Raw genomic sequence first — 19,807 nt, forward strand, 5'->3', positions numbered from 1 at the left:
AGCGCAGCTTTTGATCTCTGTCTACACAGAGCTCAACTGAGCGCAGCTTTTGATCTCTGTCTACACAGAGCTCAACTGAGCGCAGCTTTTGATCTCTGTCTACACAGAGCTCAACTGAGCGCGGCTTTTGATCTCTGTCTACACAGAGCTCAACTGAGCGCAGCTTTTGATCTCTGTCTACACAGAGCTCAACTGAGCGCAGCTTTTGATCTCTGTCTACACAGAGCTCAACTGAGCGCAGCTTTTGATCTCTGTCTACACAGAGCTCAACTGAGCGCAGCTTTTGATCTCTGTCTACACAGAGCTCAACTGAGCGCAGCTTTTGATCTCTGTCTACACAGAGCTCAACTGAGCGCAGCTTTTGATCTATCTACACAGAGCTCAACTGAGCGCAGCTTTTGATCTCTGTCTACACAGAGCTCAACTGAGCGCAGCTTTTGATCTCTGTCTACACAGAGCTCAACTGAGCGCAGCTTTTGATCTCTGTCTACACAGAGCTCAACTGAGCGCAGCTTTTGATCTCTGTCTACACAGAGCTCAACTGAGCGCAGCTTTTGATCTCTGTCTACACAGAGCTCAACTGAGCGCAACTTTTGATCTCTGTATACACAGAGCTCAACTGAGCGCAGCTTTTGATCTCTGTATACACAGAGCTCAACTGAGCGCAGCTTTTGATCTCTGTATACACAGAGCTCAACTGAGCGCAGCTTTTGCTGTCTATACACAGAGCTCAACTGAGCGCAGATTTTGATCTCTGTACAAAGAGCTAAACTGAGCACAGCTCTGAGTGTGACAGCTGAGACGGCATCAGGGCTGCTGCCCCTGTAATTGCAATGGCAGTTCTTTGTAGGAAAATATAGCATAAAAATAAATGAATAACTGTCATCTCAAACATCAAATACAGTGGAACCTTGGTTAACGAGAACAATCCGTGCTGGGACTGTGCTTGTTAACCAAGTTACTCGTTCAGCAAAGCAAGATTTCCCGTAGGAAATCATTGCAATGCAGACAATTCCTTACACAACTTGTTAAATGTCCCATCCTGGCCCCTATTGTGCCAATCCACACATGCACAAACACACAAACATGCGCACACACAAACGCACACACACATTCTCACCGTACCTTCAGTTCCATCACCAGCCTCCTGGTTCTTGTAGTTCGCCGGCACAGGATGTGTATCAGGTAACCATCGCGACGAGGGTGGAACTTCGGCTGCCAGCGCACTGACGTCAAAGGCAGGAGCTGATTGGTCAGCGCGCTCTTTGAGTAGCGGCTGACAGGGGAAGTTCCTCCATCGTCGCGATGGTTACCCGATACACATCCTGTACCGACGAACTACAAGAACCATGAGGCTGGCGATGGAACAGAAGGTAAGCATAATATGTGTGTGCGTGCGTGTTTGTGTATATTTGTGCATCCTTGTGTGTGTTTGTATGGACTGCAAGAGCGAGTCAGAGCACAGTGGAAGTACGGGCCCGGAAGTGTGTGCGGTGAGCATTTTGCTCGTACGGCAAAGCTTGCTCGTAAACTGAGTTACAAATTTACAGCAAGCTTTGCTTGTATAGCGAAATGCTCACAAACTGGGTTACTCGTTAAGCGAGTTTCCTCTGTAATTTGTTTTTAATATTTGTTTTTCTGGCAGGTAAAAATGACTTGGCAACCTAATTCTCCGGGGCAATGACTATGGCTATAACAAACGTCGTTTTTTTGTTTATTTCGGTGGTTAAAAAGAAAAAAAAAAAAGAAAAAAAACACAATTCTTTTTTTTAAATAATAGTTTAGATTTTTTCCCATTTTCGAAGATCCACAATTTTTTTTTCTTTTATCATTTTTCCTGTTCATGGGGGTTTTTTTTGAGTGGTGAAACTGAGTGAAAATTCTCCTAACACCTAAATTTGGTACCTTCTACTCAATTTCGGCTAAAAATAATAATAAAAAAAAAATAATCCATATGCAAATCTTTTTTTTTTTAGACGAAATTGAGCAGAAAGTCCCAAATTTAGGTGCTTGGAGAATGCATATAGCCTTCAATCTTTTTTTTTTTTTTAAATTTCTGATCACACTATAAAAAACATTTCAAAACAAAAATTGTATATACAAATGGTGAATAAAAAAATAAAAATACAAATACAAAAACTACTTTATATGCTGTAAATGAAAACATTCTACCAGAATGAGTAGAATACACCTTAGGCTGCTTTCACACTGTTTTTTTTAACATGCGTCATGAACTTTAACGAAAAAACGGATCCAGTGCAAATGCGTTTTCATTTCAATGCATTTGCAATGGACTCGCGTCAACATGCGTTTGCGTGCGTTATAGTGAGGATCCAGTGACTTGCAGTTTTTTAACTTTTTTCAAAAACGCTACTTGTAGTGTTTTTGAGATGCGTCCAAATACTGCAAATCGCTGGATCCTGACTATACTGCATGCAAACGCATGTGAACGCTGGCATGCTGATAGACAGGATCCTGGTTGCTCTACTGAGCATGCCCAGAAACCAGCCTGGTGTGATCAGTCCCTCTCTCCATCTCCCTCTCTCTTTCTGCCCCCTCTCTTTCTCTCTCTCTTCCCTGCCTGAGAGCGGCGTACGCTCATAACCAAGGTAAATATCGGGTAACCAAGCAAAGCGCTTCACTTAGTTACTCAATGTTTACCTTGGTTACGTGTGCAGGGAGCAGGCAGCCCGGCTCCTAGCAGCTGCGGACGTTTGTAACTAAGGTAAATATCGGGTAACCAAGCAAAGCGCTTCGCTTAGTTACCCGATGTTTACCTTGATTACGTGTGCAGGGAGCAGGCAGCCCGGCTCCTAGCAGCTGCGGACGTTTGTAACTAAGGTAAATATCGGGTAACCAAGCAAAGCGCTTCGCTTAGTTACTCGATGTTTACCTTGGTTACGTGTGCAGGGAGCAGGCAGCCCGGCTTCTAGCAGCTGCGGACGCACGTAACCAATGTAAATATCGGCTAACCAAGCAAAGCACTTTGCTTAGTTACCCGATGTCTACCTTGGTTACCAGCGTCCGCAGCTGTCAGATGCTGGCTCCCAGTCTATCACGTTCAGTTCCCCTCACTCCCGATCACATGACTTCAATGCCCGCCCATAAACTTAAAGTGACAGGATCCTGCAAAATAACACATGCGTTTTTCTTTGTAAAAACAGGATCCACTTTTACAGCAAAAAAACATTCATGACGCATGTTAAAAAAACGTAGTGTGAAAGCAGCCTAAATGACCCAAAACAAGTGATGTAATAAGTGTTAACGTAACATTCATCAGAAGGTTCATAACAAATCTAAATATTTAAAAACTTTCAAAAATGTGGTATTTCCTGCTGCTGGTTCCATCTGCAGCCTTCAATGCTCCGATACAACACATGTAAATGCAGTTCCCTCTGTTCCAGAGCCTGGGATCCCCCTTTATAAAGCACCTTATATTGTTTTATGGGACGGCGTCTTTATTATTACCATACAAGAGACGGTCTACAGTTCCACCAGTGACTTAGTAGGTGATGAAATCGTGAGCCTCCGGCGCCGCGGCCTATATATATCCTTCACCTCTGCCTTCCAAAATGTCAGTACTTCTACGGTGATGTGGACGTGCGGATATTTACTAATGTATTAAAGTTAATGCCCTTTTGCAATTGTAACACAAAGCCTATTCTTGGGGGTTGCGAGTTTAACAATCCTGATTAGAAGGGCCGAGGCATTTCACAACGCCAGAACCGAAAGCATAGGTATGCAGTAACCCCTCACCGGCATGGGATGTACCAGTACAGGTGGTCAGTATTAAATATAATACACAGTCTTTGGACTCCTCAGTCTTCACCATAAGACGCCCTCCAGGTTTACACAGCCGAAAATAGGAAATACAGTTTTCCAATTAATTAAAACTTCCCTGGCATTGTAAAGGGGAGGGGGTCATTATCACTAAATTTTAATATACTACAGTAGAACAGGGAGAAAATAAATCTATAGTTAGGGTCTCTCTCCAGTGTGTATTATACACACACTCAGATCTGCTACATGCACATTTACACACACACAGTCCTGGTACATACACATTTGCGTGCACACAGACACAGCCCTGCTACATGCACATTTACAGACATACATAGCTCTTCTACATGTACATTTACACACACACACACACACAGTTCTGGTACATGTGCATTTGCGCACAAAGACACAGCTCAGCTACATGCACATTTACAGATACACAGCTCTGTAACGTGTATATTTACTCAGACAGTTCTGCTGCATGCACATTTGCGCTCACACACAGCTCTGCTACATGTACATTTACTCATACACACACAATTCTGCTACATGCACATTTGCACACACACACACACACACACACACACACACACACACACACAGTTCTGCAACATGCATAACTGCACACACACACAGTTTTACTATATGTACATTTATTCCTACACACAAAGAGCTCTGCTACATGTATGGTGCACAAAAGTACGGGGCAGCCCGCCTGGTCAATAAGTATGGGCGTGATAATAGGCGGCTAGCCAGTTACTATGCACCTGCATGTGTGAACGGTGCCCTATGCAAGCCACTAGTGTGCAATTTTATCATCTAGCAATCGCCGCCTCCATATATTGGAAGTGTATGAGTGATTTGCTCCTCCTGCAACTCTGATGCCTCCACCTAGTGGGACTTTGCTGCATCCTGGTAGTGCATTACTTTTTGGCCTGGGCAGATTAAAACTGCTTCCTTTATTTGCTGTAAGTACATGCACATTTGCACACATACACAGCTCTGCTACATGCATAACTGCGCACACACAGCTTTACTACATGTACATTTATTCCTACACACAAAGAGCTCTGCTAAATGCACATTTGAAAACACATACACTATACATTGCCACATCTTGCACTTCTTGATGGGATCCAAATGGTGTATGCACAAGCTGAGCAGGTGAAGGACCTTCTACTTAATTAACTCAAGGACCTTTCAGGTCATGTGACCAGTCATTGATTTATTTTCTTGGAAGGTCCTTCAGCTGCTTAGATCCTGCAGCCTCTGCACCAGTCATACAGATCAGTGTGGGCTAGCAATAGAAAGGGCAGCTCACTCTGTGGTCAGGAAGGATGCAGTGCCAGTGTTCTTCTCAATCACAGGAAGCAGCCTCCAGAATATAAGAGGCACACACTTTTAGCAAGAGATTTTCTTTTTAAAAATGGCATCTTATAGTCCAAAAAATACGCTACATATATAAAATTATAAATTTATAAAATTCATCTATAAAATTAATATTATAAAATTAAAAATACGCTACATAAAATTTATAAAATTTAAAATCACCCCAATTCTCCTCCTTTTTAAAAAATGAAATATAAAAGCATAAGTAAAAAAAACTAAAATTAAAAAAAACAAAACAACAACCAATCAAAATATTAAACTAATTAAACCATACGGTAAAAAACTGTAAAGAAAAAGCAAAGAAAAGAAAAAAAAACCCAAAACTGTAATATTTTCAGTTTGCACAACTCCAGAAGAAAAAATAAAACCAACAAGAAGTGATCAAAAACGTTATACCTACCCCAAAATTATACCAATGAATATGACGGCTCACAAAGCAAAAAAATAATTAGAGAGTAAAACACAGCTCTAAGTCTATGTGCACATGCTGCAAAAAATTCCTGCATCAAATCTGCACCTTTTGGCCGTAAAACCCACCAAAAAAAAAAAACAAAACCAAACCATGCATTTCTGGTGCACTTTTCTTCCAGTCTTTTTTTTTTTTTTTAATTTTTTTTTTTTAGTGATGTCAATGGTTGGAAGGGCAAAAAAAATGCACCAACTATTGACATGCAGAAGATTTTCTCTGCTCCAAATCTGCAAAGAAAAAATAAGTAAAGTGCGTAGAGCACTTCAGAATTCTCATCAGCTTTGCTGGGATAAGGATAAACATACAGATTTGTGCCACAATCTGCACCAAATCTGCATTAAAAAAATGCATCAAGAAAACATTGAATAAAATGAAACGTGTGAACATAGCCTTAAAAACATTTTGGCATTAAAAAACAAAAAATATATAGATTTCTTACAGCAATAATCCTGCTTACTAGCAGAATCATGTTCCCAGGTAATTTACAGCAAACAATGGATGCCATAGACACAACCTCCCCCGTCCTCTCCCCTTAAATAAAAAAAAAAACAATGATGGAATTGCTTACTTCTATTTTTTCCCCCATTTTTTTTGTCAATATATTTTTTATTTGGTCACTTCATTTTTTTGGTTGAAAACAGAAAGACAAAACTTACAATACAGAAAAAAATAAAGACAATGGACGCAGCACATTATTATGCTCTTTTGTCTACTTTTTGGTGTTTATTTTTCCTTTGTGCCATATTCTGCGCTTTATTTTAAGTCAATTCTGTTCTTTTTTTTGCAAATTTTGACACCTTTAACGGAAAAAGTCCCAAGAAAAAAAAAAATTTTTTTGAAGAAAAAAAAAAGTCTAAATATTGTGAGACAAAAAAGGAAAAAAGTGACAAAAGAGATGCAAACGATGAACCATTAATAGGTATAAAATTGTAAAAATAATATTAAAAAAAAATACATTATAAATTACTAATCAAAACAGCATGCACATGAGGCCGGCAGGCTCTGTTTTCGGGCATTTTGGCTTCTGCCCTGACCTCAATTCTAATATGGAATAATGGGGCCTGTGTTTGTGCTTTAGGGAGAATGAACCCCATTCATGTTTACCAGCTGAAAAAAAGGGAAGGTAAAAAAGTTGTCAATGTGGCAAACTCCTATAGTTCGCCCAAGCCAAAATTTTACCCCCAAAGAAGGGAATTTTGTTTACTTACCGTAAATTCCTTTTCTTCTAGCTCCTATTGGGAGACCCAGACAATTGGGTGTATAGCTTCTGCCTCCGGAGGCAACACAAAGTATTACACTTTAAAAAGTGTAACCCCTCCCCTCTGCCTATACACCGTCCCGTGGATCACGGGCTCCTCAGTTTTGGTGCAAAAGCAGGAAGGAGAAAACTTATAAATTGGTCTAGGGTAAATTCAATCCGAAGGATGTTCGGAGAACTGAAGACCATGAACCATAAGAACAAATCAACATCAACAACATGTGTACACAAAAGAACAACCAGCCCGAAGGGAACAGGGGCGGGTGCTGGGTCTCCCAATAGGAGCTAGAAGAAAAGGAATTTACGGTAAGTAAACAAAATTCCCTTCTTCTTTGTCGCTCCATTGGGAGACCCAGACAATTGGGACGTCCAAGAGCAGTCCCTGGGTGGGTAAAAGAATACCTCGATAAAAAGAGCCGAAACGGCCCCCTCTTACAGGTGGGCAACCGCCGCCTCAAGGACTCGCCTACCTAGACTGGCGTCTGCCGAAGCATAGGTATGCACTGGATAGTGTTTCGTGAAAGTGTGCAGACTAGATCAGGTAGCTGCCTGACACACCTGCTGAGCCGTAGCCCGGTGCCACAATGCCCAGGACGCACCAACGGCTCTGGTAGAATGGGCTTTCAGCCCTGAAGGAAGCGGAAGCCCAGAAGAACGGTAGGCTTCGAGAATCGGTTCCTTGATCCACCGAGCCAAGGTTGACTTGGAAGCCTGCGAACCCTTACGCTGGCCAGCGACAAGGACAAAGAGCGCATCTGAACGACGCAGGGGCGCCGTGCGAGACACGTAGAGCCGGAGTGCTCTCACAAGATCCAAAGAGTGCAAATCCTTTTCACACTGGTGAATTGGATTCGGGCAAAATGAAGGTAAGGAGATATCCTGATTGAGATGAAAAGGAGATACCACCTTAGGGAGAAATTCCGGGACCGGACGCAGAACCACCTTATCCTGGTGAAACACCAGGAAGGGGGCTTTGCATGACAGCGCTGCTAGCTCAGACACTCTCCGAAGTGATGTGACTGCCACTAGGAAGGCCACCTTCTGCGAAAGACGTGATAGAGAGACATCCCGCAGCGGCTCGAAAGGTGGCTTCTGAAGAGCCGTTAGCACCCTGTTAAGATCCCAGGGTTCCAGCGGACGCTTGTAAGGTGGGACTATGTGGCAAACTCCCTGCAGGAACGTGCGAACCTGCGGAAGCCTGGCTAGACGCTTTTGAAAAAACACGGAGAGCGCCGATACTTGGCCCTTGAGCGAGCCGAGTGACAAACCTTTGTCCATTCCGGATTGAAGGAATGAAAGAAAAGTGGGTAAGGCAAACGGCCATGGAGGAAAACCGTTATTAGCGCACCAGGATAGGAAGATTTGCCAAGACCTATAATAGATCTTGGCGGACGTAGGCTTCCTGGCTTGTCTCATGGTGGCAATGACATCCTGAGATAACCCTGAAGACGCTAGGAGCCAGGACTCAATGGCCACACAGTCAGGTTGAGGGCCACAGAAATCAGATGGAAAAACGGGCCTTGTGACAGCAAGTCTGGGCGGTCTGGAAGCGCCCACGGTTGACCCACCGTGAGATGCCACAGATCCGGGTACCACGACCGCCTCGGCCAGTCTGGAGCGACGAGAATGGCGCGACGGCAGTCGGACCTGATCTTGCGTAGTACTCTGGGCAGCATCTCCAGAGGAGGAAACACATAAGGCAGTTGAAACTGCGACCAATCCTGAACTAACGCGTCTGCCGCCAGAGCTCTGTGATCTTGAGACCGGGCCATGAATGCCGGGACTTTGTTGTTGTGCCGTGACGCCATGAGATCGACGTCCGGCGTTCCCCAGCGGCGACAGATCTCTCGAAACACGTCTGGGTGTAGAGACCATTCCCCCGCGTCCATGCCCTGACGGCTGAGAAAATCGGCTTCCCAGTTTTCTACGCCCGGGATGTGAACTGCGGAGATGGTGGAGGCTGTGGCTTCCACCCACTGCAGAATCCGTCGGACTTCCTGGAAGGCTTGACGACTGCGAGTGCCGCCTTTGTGGTTGATGTATGCGACGGCAGTGGCGTTGTCCGACTGGATACGGATCTGCCTGCCCTCCAGCCACCGATGAAAAGCCAATAGGGCTAGATACACTGCCCTTATTTCCAGAATATTGATCTGAAGGGATGACTCTATCGGAGTCCAGGTTCCCTGAGCCCTGTGGTGGAGGAAAACCGCTCCCCAACCTGACAGGCTCGCGTCCGTGGTGACCACAGCCCAGGTTGGGGGTAGGAAGGATTTTCCCTGCGACAGAGAATTGGGAAGGAGCCACCACTGAAGGGATGTCTTGGTTGCAAGGGAAAGAGAGACGTTCCTGTCGAGGGAAGCCGTACTCCTGTCCCATTTGCGGAGAATGTCCCATTGGAGTGGCCGAAGATGGAATTGTGCGAACGGGACTGCCTCTATAGCTGCCACCATCTTCCCCAGGAAGTGCATGAGGCGCCTTAAGGGGTGTGACTGACTCCGAAGAAGGGATTGCACCCCTGCCTGCAGAGAAAGCTGTTTGTCGCTCGGAAGCTTGACTAACGCTTGCTGGGTATGAAACTCCATCCCAAGGTACGTCAGTGATTGGGTCGGTGTCAACGTGGATTTCGGGAAGTTGATGATCCACCCGAACCGCTGGAGAGTCGCCAGAGCGACAGATAGACTTTGTTGACACGCCACCCGAGACGGGGCCCTGACTAGGAGATCGTCGAAGTAGGGAATCACAGAGTGGCCCTGAGAATGCAGGACCGCCACAATGGATGCCATGACTTTGGTGAAAACCCGTGGGGCTGTCGCCAAGCCGAAAGGCAATGCCACAAACTGGAGGTGTTCATCCCAGATGGCGAAACGCAGGAAACGTTGATGCTCGGGTGCGATCGGTACATGGAGGTAGGCATCCTTGATGTCGATCGATGCTAGGAAGTCTCCTTGTGACATCGAGGCGATGACCGAGCGGAGAGATTCCATCCGGAACCCTCTGGTTCTCACATGTCTGTTGAGTAGCTTGAGGTCCAGAACGGGACGGAATGACCCGTCCTTTTTTGGCACCACGAACAAGTTGGAGTAAAATCCACGACCACGTTCCTGAAGGGGAACGGGGATCACGACTCCTTCCATCTTTAGAGCGGCCACTGCCTGAAAAAGTGCGTCGGCCTGAGCGGGGGGCGGAGAGGTTCTGAAGAAACGAGCCGCAGGACGAGAGCTGAACTCTATCCTGTAACCATGAGACAGAATGTCTCTCACCCATCGGTCTTGAACATGTGGCCACCAGGCGTCGCCAAAGCGGGAGAGCCTGCCACCGACCGAGGATGCGGTCAGGGGAGGCCGAGAGTCATGAGGAAGCCTTCTTGGAGGCAGTGCCTCCTGCGGCCTTTTGTGGGCGAGACTTGGATCGCCATGCATAGGAGTTCCTCTGGCCTTTCTCCGGCCTGTTGGACGAAGAGGATTGGGACTTGGCGGAGGGACGAAAGGACCAAAATCTCGATTGAATTTTTCTCTGTTGAGGTCTCTTAGGTTTGGCCTGGGGTAAGGAGGAATCCTTTCCTTTGGATTCCTTAATAATCTCATCCAATCATTCGCCAAACAAACGGTCGCCAGAAAACGGCAAACCGGTTAAGAACCTCTTGGAAGCCGAGTCTGCCTTCCATTCGCGCAGCCACATGGCCCTGCGGACTGCCACAGAGTTAGCGGATGCTACAGCCGTACGGCTAGCAGAGTCCAGGACGGCGTTCATGGCGTAGGACGAAAAGGCTGACGCCTGAAAGGTCAAAGACGCAACTTGCGGAGCAGAATTACGTGTGACAGCATTAATCTCAGCCAGACAAGCTGAGATAGCTTGGAGTGCCCACACGGCTGCAAAGGCCGGGGCGAAAGACGCGCCCGTGGCCTCATAGATGGACTTCACCAGGAGCTCTATCTGTCTGTCAGTGGCATCTTTTAGGGATGAGCCATCTGCAACCGACACCACGGATCTAGCCGCCAATCTGGAGACTGGAGGATCCACTTTGGGACAGTGAGCCCAACCCTTAACGACTTCAGATGGGAAGGGGTAACGCGTGTCAGTGAGGCGTTTAGCAAAGCGCTTGTCCGGGACCGCTCTGGGTTTCTGGACAGCATCCCTGAAGTTAGAGTGATCAAAAAACGCATTGCGTGTACGTTTGGGGAACCAAAACTGGTGTTTCTCCTGCTGAGACGCCGACTCCTCTACAGGAGGAGGCGGGGGAGAGAGATCCAACACCTGGTTGATGGACGAGATAAGATCATTTACTAAGGCGTCCCCTTCAGGTGTATCAAGGTTAAGGGCGACGTCAGGGTCAGAGCCCTGAGCTGCGACGTCCGCCTCGTCCTCCAGAGAGTCCTCAAGCTGGGATCCCGAGCAGCGTGAGGAAGTCGGGGAAGAGTCCCAGCGAGCCCGCTTGGCCGGTCTAGGACTGTGGTCCGGGCAGGAGTCCTCCGCCTGAGACCTAGGGGCCAACCTGGGAGCGCGCTGTGGCGCGGACCGAGAGGGGCCTGGAGGCGACGAGCTAACAGGGGCCGGGGCCTGTGAAAGGTCCGGTCTGGACTGCAAAGCCTCTAGCAGCTTAGAAGACCATTTGTCCATAGACTGTGCCATGGATTGAGAAAGTGACTCAGAGAGTTTCTCAGCAAAAGAGGCGAACTCTGTCCCTGCAGCCTGGACAGGGGGAGCAGGGGGGTCTACATGAGCCGAGGGGCCCACCAGTGTCCGAGGCTCCGGCTGAGCAAGCGAAACAGGGGTCGAGCATTGCTCACAGTGAGGGTAGGTGGAACCCGCAGGTAACATAGCCCCACAAGAGGTACAGGCCGCAAAAAAAACCCTGTGCCTTAGCAGCTTTGCTCATGTGGACGACATGCTGTTGTCTCCTAGGAGAGCGATCACTGAGGGTATATGGGAAAGGGGTATACAGCCCGACCGAACAGAAATATATATATAAATATGTATCTATTCCGGCACCCTAGGGGGACCAGCACCGGGTGACCGGTGTGGCTTACCGACCGCTAACGAGCGGAGTGTGTCCTCCAGATTCCCTGCCTTGGATCCCCCGGAGGTGCAGAGCTGTTCACTGAGAATCCTCCATCGGCAGAATGCCAAAAAATGGCTGCCGGAGCTCTCAGGGGAGGAGTGGAGCCGTGGGCGGCGCCAGGAAAGTGCGGGAATCTGGGGTCCCCACAGTGATCAGTGAGGGGGGAGGAAAACATGCAGGATGCTCCAGCCCTCACATCCGACGTCAGGTCGGTAATCTCGCCCTTACCCCTGACAGGCAGGCCCGGGGGCGGGATTTTTGCGACTAGGCCGCGATGAAGCCGGGGACTAAATTTGAGACCGCGCCCGACAAGCAGGCACGGTCGGCGCGGAAGTCCACCGGCCTTCTCAATTCAGCAGCTGCCGCGGCTTCCGGGAAGAAGGTGCGCTCCCTGCACAGTCCCCAATGGGGACACAGAGTACCTTAGAGTTGCAGGGCCCGGTCCCTGAGGTTGAAGAGGCTCCGGTCCGGTAGGTTCCCACAGGGGCTGCGGAGGGAGCACGGTCCCAGTAAATGGATGACCGCTTAGGATCCCACTTCTCCCAGAGCCGCATAAGGGATGGTGAAGGAGACGGCATGTGGCTCCAGCCTCTGTACCAGCAATGGGTAATTTCAACCTTAACAACACCGCCGACGTAGTGGGGTGAGAAGGGAACATGCCGGGGGCCCCGTGGGGGCCCTCTTTTCTTCCAACCGACATAACTAAGTCTGAGAATGCATGAGTGGATGTGTGCCTCCTTCCACACAAAGCATAAAACTGAGGAGCCCGTGATCCACGGGAGGGTGTATAGGCAGAGGGGAGGGGTTACACTTTTTAAAGTGTAATACTTTGTGTGGCCTCCGGAGGCAGAAGCTATACACCCAATTGTCTGGGTCTCCCAATGGAGCGACAAAGAAAATTAGACTTCTGCTGTTAAAAGTACAGGACCCAATTTACTACAAGCCTCTACACCCACCTGCAGGAATAGGTGGGTTCGCCCACTTTGAACACCCGGCCGCAGAGCTGGGATGGTTTGTTTGCTTGCTCCAGCTTTGGAAAGCCGGTGGCAGGATCCTCCCCGCACAGGTACCACTCCAGCGCCCCCAGGAGCGCGTGCTGCGCCAACATCTCCTCGTGGTCGGTGACCGGATCGGCTTTTCTGCAGTAGACTTTGGGGACGTAGTAAGCGAGGTGCTGGTAGACTTCTTTGAGAAGATCGGTTGCTTGGAGCCATTTCTAATTAAAGAGATAGAAAACATCAGGAATATAAAGTTCATAAACCTAACTATACATACGCCACATACTGAAGAGGTTATAAGGTGGGGGGCTCAGCCGCTCAGTGCTCACACCATACATTGCACACTGCATCACATTGGTTTCACAGAAGGAAGCTTCTTCTAAAGATAATGCACAAGAAAGCCGCACATAGTTTGCTGAAGACAAGCAGACTAAGGATATGGATTACTGTCCTTCCTTAGTTGGATAAACTTATTTGATTCAGATGATGTCAGGCGTGTGTGGCACTAACCAGGTGAGGAGGACAAAGACAAGTGTGTCCTGCCTACAGTCAGGCATGGTGGTGGCAGTGTCGTGGTTTGGGGCTGTATGAGTGCTGCCAGCTGTGAGGAGATACAGTTCATTGAGGGAACCATGCATGCCAACATGTACATACTGAAGCAGAGCATGATCCCCTCCCTTCATATTCCAACATGATAATGACCCCAAACACACCTCCAAGATGGCCACTGCCTTGCTAAAAAAAAAAAAACTGAGGGTGAAGGTGCTGGACCGGCCAAGTGTCTCCAGACCTAAACCCTATGGAGCATCTGTGTGGCCACCTCAAACATGATGTGGAGGAGCGCAAGGTCTTTAACATCCACCAGCTCCGTAACGTCGTCATGGAGGATGATAGAGGATCCAGCGGCTCCTGTGAAGCTCTAATGACCTCCATGCCCAAGAGAGTTAAGGCACTGCTGGAAAATAATGGTGGCCACACAAAACATTGACAGTTTGTCCATTTTCAGTTAGGGGCGTACTCACTTTTGTTGCCAGCGGTTTAGACATTAATAGATGTGTGTTGAGTGATTTAGAGGACACACCAAGTTTACACTGTCATACAAGCTGCACACTGACACTGCACATTGTATCACAGGGTCAGATCTTCAGTGTTGTCCCATGAAAATGTATAATAAAATATTTACAAAAATGTGAAGGGTGTACTCACTTTTAAAATACAGTACATAGTATATCTAGTCAACAAAATAACATATCCTTTTTGTTCAGATACGATGTATCAGTCAGGAGAAATGGAACGCAGAAGCATTATGCAAATCAGGCAGGAAGAGCATAGGGGCGTGTCAGTGCACTTGACACACCCACCAGCCCTAGTCCAGTATCTGAACAGAAAAAGACCCCCAAAAAACGTATTATAGGGGTAGAAGCTCCACTGTCAGCCTACAGTACTGTGATATTGCAGTACACAGTAGAGAGATCAAGTGATTGCATATGAATTCTCCTATGAAGACTGATAAAATCAAAATTTGATACAAAGAATGGATTTTTCAGAAATGTCTGTAGCTGATCTGCGGTATGTGAACACGCCCCGAGGCTCTCGCTATGGAAGACCTAATGCTAGCATGCAATCTGCTCACACTGATATTAATGGTAAAACGCTTCATTGCCCAGACCAAAAAAAAAAGCTAAAGCCCTGGAAACTGAATTTAAACCTTTCTGTGACCTAGCACTGTGCTGGTGACGCTGTAGAGGAGCAGATGGCATTCTCAATAATACTGGCAGAGATAAGAAGATGCCACCATCTATGGTCTATGTACAATTCCGAGAGAGCCGGATGACACACGCAGCTGCCAGAGAGGAGCGCAGGGAGCCCCGGCAATGCTGTGAACCAGGGCCCTGCAAACCTTCTATACCCACACACCTACGTGCCCAAACACAAAGGATGAATGGAGGCCAAGCCTGACGATTCCTGCAGAAACTTCAAAGCATCTTATATAAATGGGCAGCATGTAAGGGGAAGAATGGATGGGACATATTGAATTAAGAGGTGCAATTATTTATTCTCCCAGGAGAAAAGCAGCTACCAGTGATGACCGGAAAACACATTCCTCCCTACAAAAAGGCTTAAAACAAAATTCGTTGTGCAACTTTTATTGCATGGGGACTGGCCTGCAAGGCGCTCGCCACCCGGCTGGGAAACGGCCGGCGGAGGCGCTCGCCACCCGGCTGGGAAACGGCCTGCGAGGAGCTCGCCACCCGGCTGGGAAACGGCCGGCGGAGGCGCTCGCCACCCGGCTGGAAAACGGCCTGCGAGGAGCTCGCCACCCGGCTGGAAAACGGCCTGCGAGGAGCTCGCCACCCGGCTGGAAAACGGCCGGCGGAGGCGCTCGTCACCCGGCTGGAAAACGGCCTGCGAGGAGCTCGCCACCCGGCTGGAAAACGGCCGGCGGAGGCGCTCGCCACCCGGCTGGGAAACGGCCTGCGAGGAGCTCGCCACCCGGCTGGAAAACGGCCGGCGGAGGCGCTCGCCACCCGGCTGGAAAACGGCCTGCGAGGAGCTCTCCACCCGGCTGGAAAACGGCCTGCGAGGAGCTCGCCACCCGGCTGGGGACTCTTGCAACAATGGTGAACTGATCTTCAGCAGCGTTTATGCTAGACTGTGATATGACCAGAGTTGTGTCTACACTGGACTGTTATGTGATAGGGAGCAGCATTTATACAAGACTGTGCACTGACCAGGGGTAGAAATGTTAATATTTATTTTCCAAAATTCTCAAAAAAATGCACTGAGATGCAGAGGAACACACCGGCTCTAATATTCTATAAACCACTTCTGGCCATGGGAGTCTTTTGACAGCAAAGGTGTGGGAAATTAAATCCCTATTGATTGCCTTATATATATATTTTTTATTAATTGAAATAAACATACACGCTTGACCGTGAGCCGATCGAGTCAAAGACTTGTCAATCCTGTCATAGCACACATCAACTAAAAGCTGTCGTCCGGTCTCTGCACAAAATGCACCTAGCAGCGGCAAAGAGGGAATAAAAATAATAAGCGCAATCCGAAGGAATGGCGTCCTCGTTCTTCGGTCACCAGATTGCCGAGTCCTGTGATTGTCTGAGGCGGTCAGGCAACCGGAGCAGATGTACTCCCGATGACGAGCCATTCCAATCAAGCAAAAAAAAGAACAGCATGTGATCAATTCTCCTCCGGGGCAGAAAACCGGAGCGGCCTGTGCTGGCTCCACGGGGGTTAGAGCAGGCCAGTGTTTGATTTTACCTCTTTTTTACCCTCCCTGCCGCTTATAAACTTTGAGTATTGGCTAAATCATTTTAAGTAGAAATAAGTGACTAAAATACATAATATAAAGCATGTCGTTTACTATTTTTTTTAGTCCAATTGTCAGCTAAACATGTCCATACAACATATATGAAGAAAGAAAAAAAAAGATTTGCACGCATTTCATGCCGCAACAATGATGTTGTGATGTGTTTACTAATCATAAGGCCCAAGGGAGAAAGTAACAGCGGATTTTGCCGCGGGAAAACCTGAGGATGTTCTAGATTTTCCAGATAAAGCCGAGAGTTTACGCAAGTACAGACACTCCCCATGTTATCCTATGGGATTTGGGGAGTGCTGTATCAATGCTGCGGTGTTTGCGGCTGCGGAAAATGCTGCAGATTTCCCGCAGCCGCACGTAACTGCACGTTCATTATTCATGCGGAATTATCTGCGGAATTCCCGCTCCTCCACTATGGAGATACAGTGGTACGCACTGTTTCCGCAGATGTACCGCAGCAATGGATAGCTGCGGATTCCGGGGAGTTGCTGCGTGAACCTGCGGAAATACCTGCAGAATAGTCCACAGGTACGATCTCCCGGGGGCACATGGCCTAAGAGATGGCGGAATGTCGACAGACAGGGGGAAACTCGTAGGGGTCCAGTCTGCCGGCCCCATACAATCAACATGGCCAATGGACCAGTGTCCTGAGGATGCTTTTGTTCAACACACGTGTATACATTTATGAGCACATAACATAAAACGTATATATCCTTTATATGACACATGTGCAAGTCGGGTGTATGTACAGTGTGATGCGGATGGTGCACATTATATTACACACACGATGCAGTGCACATCTGTGCTATTTACTAACCACTAGTGATGGGCGGATCAGGCCCTGTGCGCACTGGAAAATGGAATTTTCGCAAGAAAATTCCGCAGGTATTCAAAGATTACCGCACCCGCGGTAAAAAAAAAGCGGCAAACCGCACCCGAAAACCGCATGCGGTTTGCTGCGGTTTTACCGCGGTATTGTTCACGGTATTGCCGCGGTTTTGCCGTGTGCGGGTTGGTATGTGCTTTATTGCATTCAATGCAATAAAGCACATTGAAAAAAAAAAGTCATTTCATTCTTAGGGGGATAGACAGAGGGGGTAGACAGAGGGGGTAGACAGAGGGGATAGACAGAGGGGATAGACAGAGGGGATAGACAGAGGGGATAGACAGAGGGGATAGACAGAGGGGATAGACAGAGGGGATAGACAGAGGGGATAGACAGAGGGGATAGACAGAGGGGATAGACAGAGGGGATAGACAGAGGGGATAGACAGAGGGGATAGACAGAGGGGATAGACAGAGGGGATAGACAGAGGGGATAGACAGAGGGGATAGACAGAGGGGATAGACAGAGGGGATAGACAGAGGGGATAGACAGAGGGATAGACAGAGGGGATAGACAGAGGGGATAGACAGAGGGGATAGACAGAGGGGATAGACAGAGGGGATAGACAGAGGGGATAGACAGAGGGGATAGACAGAGGGGATAGACAGAGGGATAGACAGAGGGGATAGACAGAGGGGATAGACAGAGGGGATAGACAGAGGGGATAGACAGAGGGGATAGACAGAGGGATAGACAGAGGGATAGACAGAGGGATAGACAGAGGGGATAGACAGAGGGGATAGACAGAGGGATAGACAGAGGGATAGACAGAGGGGATAGACAGAGGGGATAGACAGAGGGGATAGACAGAGGGGATAGACAGAGGGGATAGACAGAGGGGATAGACAGAGGGGATAGACAGAGGGGATAGACAGAGGGGATAGACAGAGGGGATAGACAGAGGGATAGACAGAGGGATAGACAGAGGGATAGACAGAGGGATAGACAGAGGGATAGACAGAGGGATAGACAGAGGGATAGACAGAGGGATAGACAGAGGGATAGACAGAGGGATAGACAGAGGGATAGACAGAGGGATAGACAGAGGGATAGACAGAGGGATAGACAGAGGGATAGACAGAGGGATAGACAGAGGGATAGACAGAGGGATAGACAGAGGGATAGACAGAGGGATAGACAGAGGGATAGACAGAGGGATAGACAGAGGGATAGACAGAGGGATAGACAGAGGGATAGACAGAGGGATAGACAGAGGGATAGACAGAGGGATAGACAGAGGGATAGACAGAGGGATAGACAGAGGGATAGACAGAGGGATAGACAGAGGGATAGACAGAGGGATAGACAGAGGGATAGACAGAGGGATAGACAGAGGGATAGACAGAGGGATAGACAGAGGGATAGACAGAGGGATAGACAGAGGGATAGACAGAGGGATAGACAGAGGGATAGACAGAGGGATAGACAGAGGGATAGACAGAGGGATAGACAGAGGGATAGACAGAGGGATAGACAGAGGGATAGACAGAGGGATAGACAGAGGGATAGACAGAGGGATAGACAGAGGGATAGACAGAGGGATAGACAGAGGGATAGACAGAGGGATAGACAGAGGGATAGACAGAGGGATAGACAGAGGGATAGACAGAGGGATAGACAGAGGGATAGACAGAGGGATAGACAGAGGGATAGACAGAGGGATAGACAGAGGGATAGACAGAGGGATAGACAGAGGGATAGACAGAGGGATAGACAGAGGGATAGACAGAGGGATAGACAGAGGGATAGACAGAGGGATAGACAGAGGGATAGACAGAGGGATAGACAGAGGGATAGACAGAGGGATAGACAGAGGGATAGACAGAGGGATAGACAGAGGGATAGACAGAGGGATAGACAGAGGGATAGACAGAGGGATAGACAGAGGGATAGACAGAGGGATAGACAGAGGGATAGACAGAGGGATAGACAGAGGGATAGACAGAGGGATAGACAGAGGGATAGACAGAGGGATAGACAGAGGGATAGACAGAGGGATAGACAGAGGGATAGACAGAGGGATAGACAGAGGGATAGACAGAGGGATAGACAGAGGGATAGACAGAGGGATAGACAGAGGGATAGACAGAGGGATAGACAGAGGGATAGACAGAGGGATAGACAGAGGGATAGACAGAGGGATAGACAGAGGGATAGACAGAGGGATAGACAGAGGGATAGACAGAGGGATAGACAGAGGGATAGACAGAGGGATAGACAGAGGGATAGACAGAGGGATAGACAGAGGGATAGACAGAGGGATAGACAGAGGGATAGACAGAGGGATAGACAGAGGGATAGACAGAGGGATAGACAGAGGGATAGACAGAGGGATAGACAGAGGGATAGACAGAGGGATAGACAGAGGGATAGACAGAGGGATAGACAGAGGGATAGACAGAGGGATAGACAGAGGGATAGACAGAGGGATAGACAGAGGGATAGACAGAGGGATAGACAGAGGGATAGACAGAGGGATAGACAGAGGGATAGACAGAGGGATAGACAGAGGGATAGACAGAGGGATAGACAGAGGGATAGACAGAGGGATAGACAGAGGGATAGACAGAGGGATAGACAGAGGGATAGACAGAGGGATAGACAGAGGGATAGACAGAGGGATAGACA

At 48.2% G+C, this 19,807-nt stretch overlaps 1 protein-coding gene across 2 annotated transcripts in view; it reads right to left on the reverse strand.

Moving 5' to 3' along the window:
- Positions 1-19,807, reverse strand: part of UBR2 (ubiquitin protein ligase E3 component n-recognin 2) — a 394,151-nt gene that overhangs the window by 352,608 nt on the left and 21,736 nt on the right. For both annotated transcript variants that reach the window (XM_075339174.1, XM_075339175.1), the window contains exon 2: positions 12,912-13,171. In XM_075339174.1, coding sequence (XP_075195289.1) covers positions 12,912-13,171 — 260 coding nt within the window. The remainder of the gene's footprint in view (positions 1-12,911; positions 13,172-19,807) is intronic.

This window comes from Anomaloglossus baeobatrachus, chromosome 3 (genome assembly GCF_048569485.1).
Source record: "Anomaloglossus baeobatrachus isolate aAnoBae1 chromosome 3, aAnoBae1.hap1, whole genome shotgun sequence".
In the NCBI taxonomy this organism is placed as follows: Eukaryota; Metazoa; Chordata; class Amphibia; order Anura; family Aromobatidae; genus Anomaloglossus; species Anomaloglossus baeobatrachus.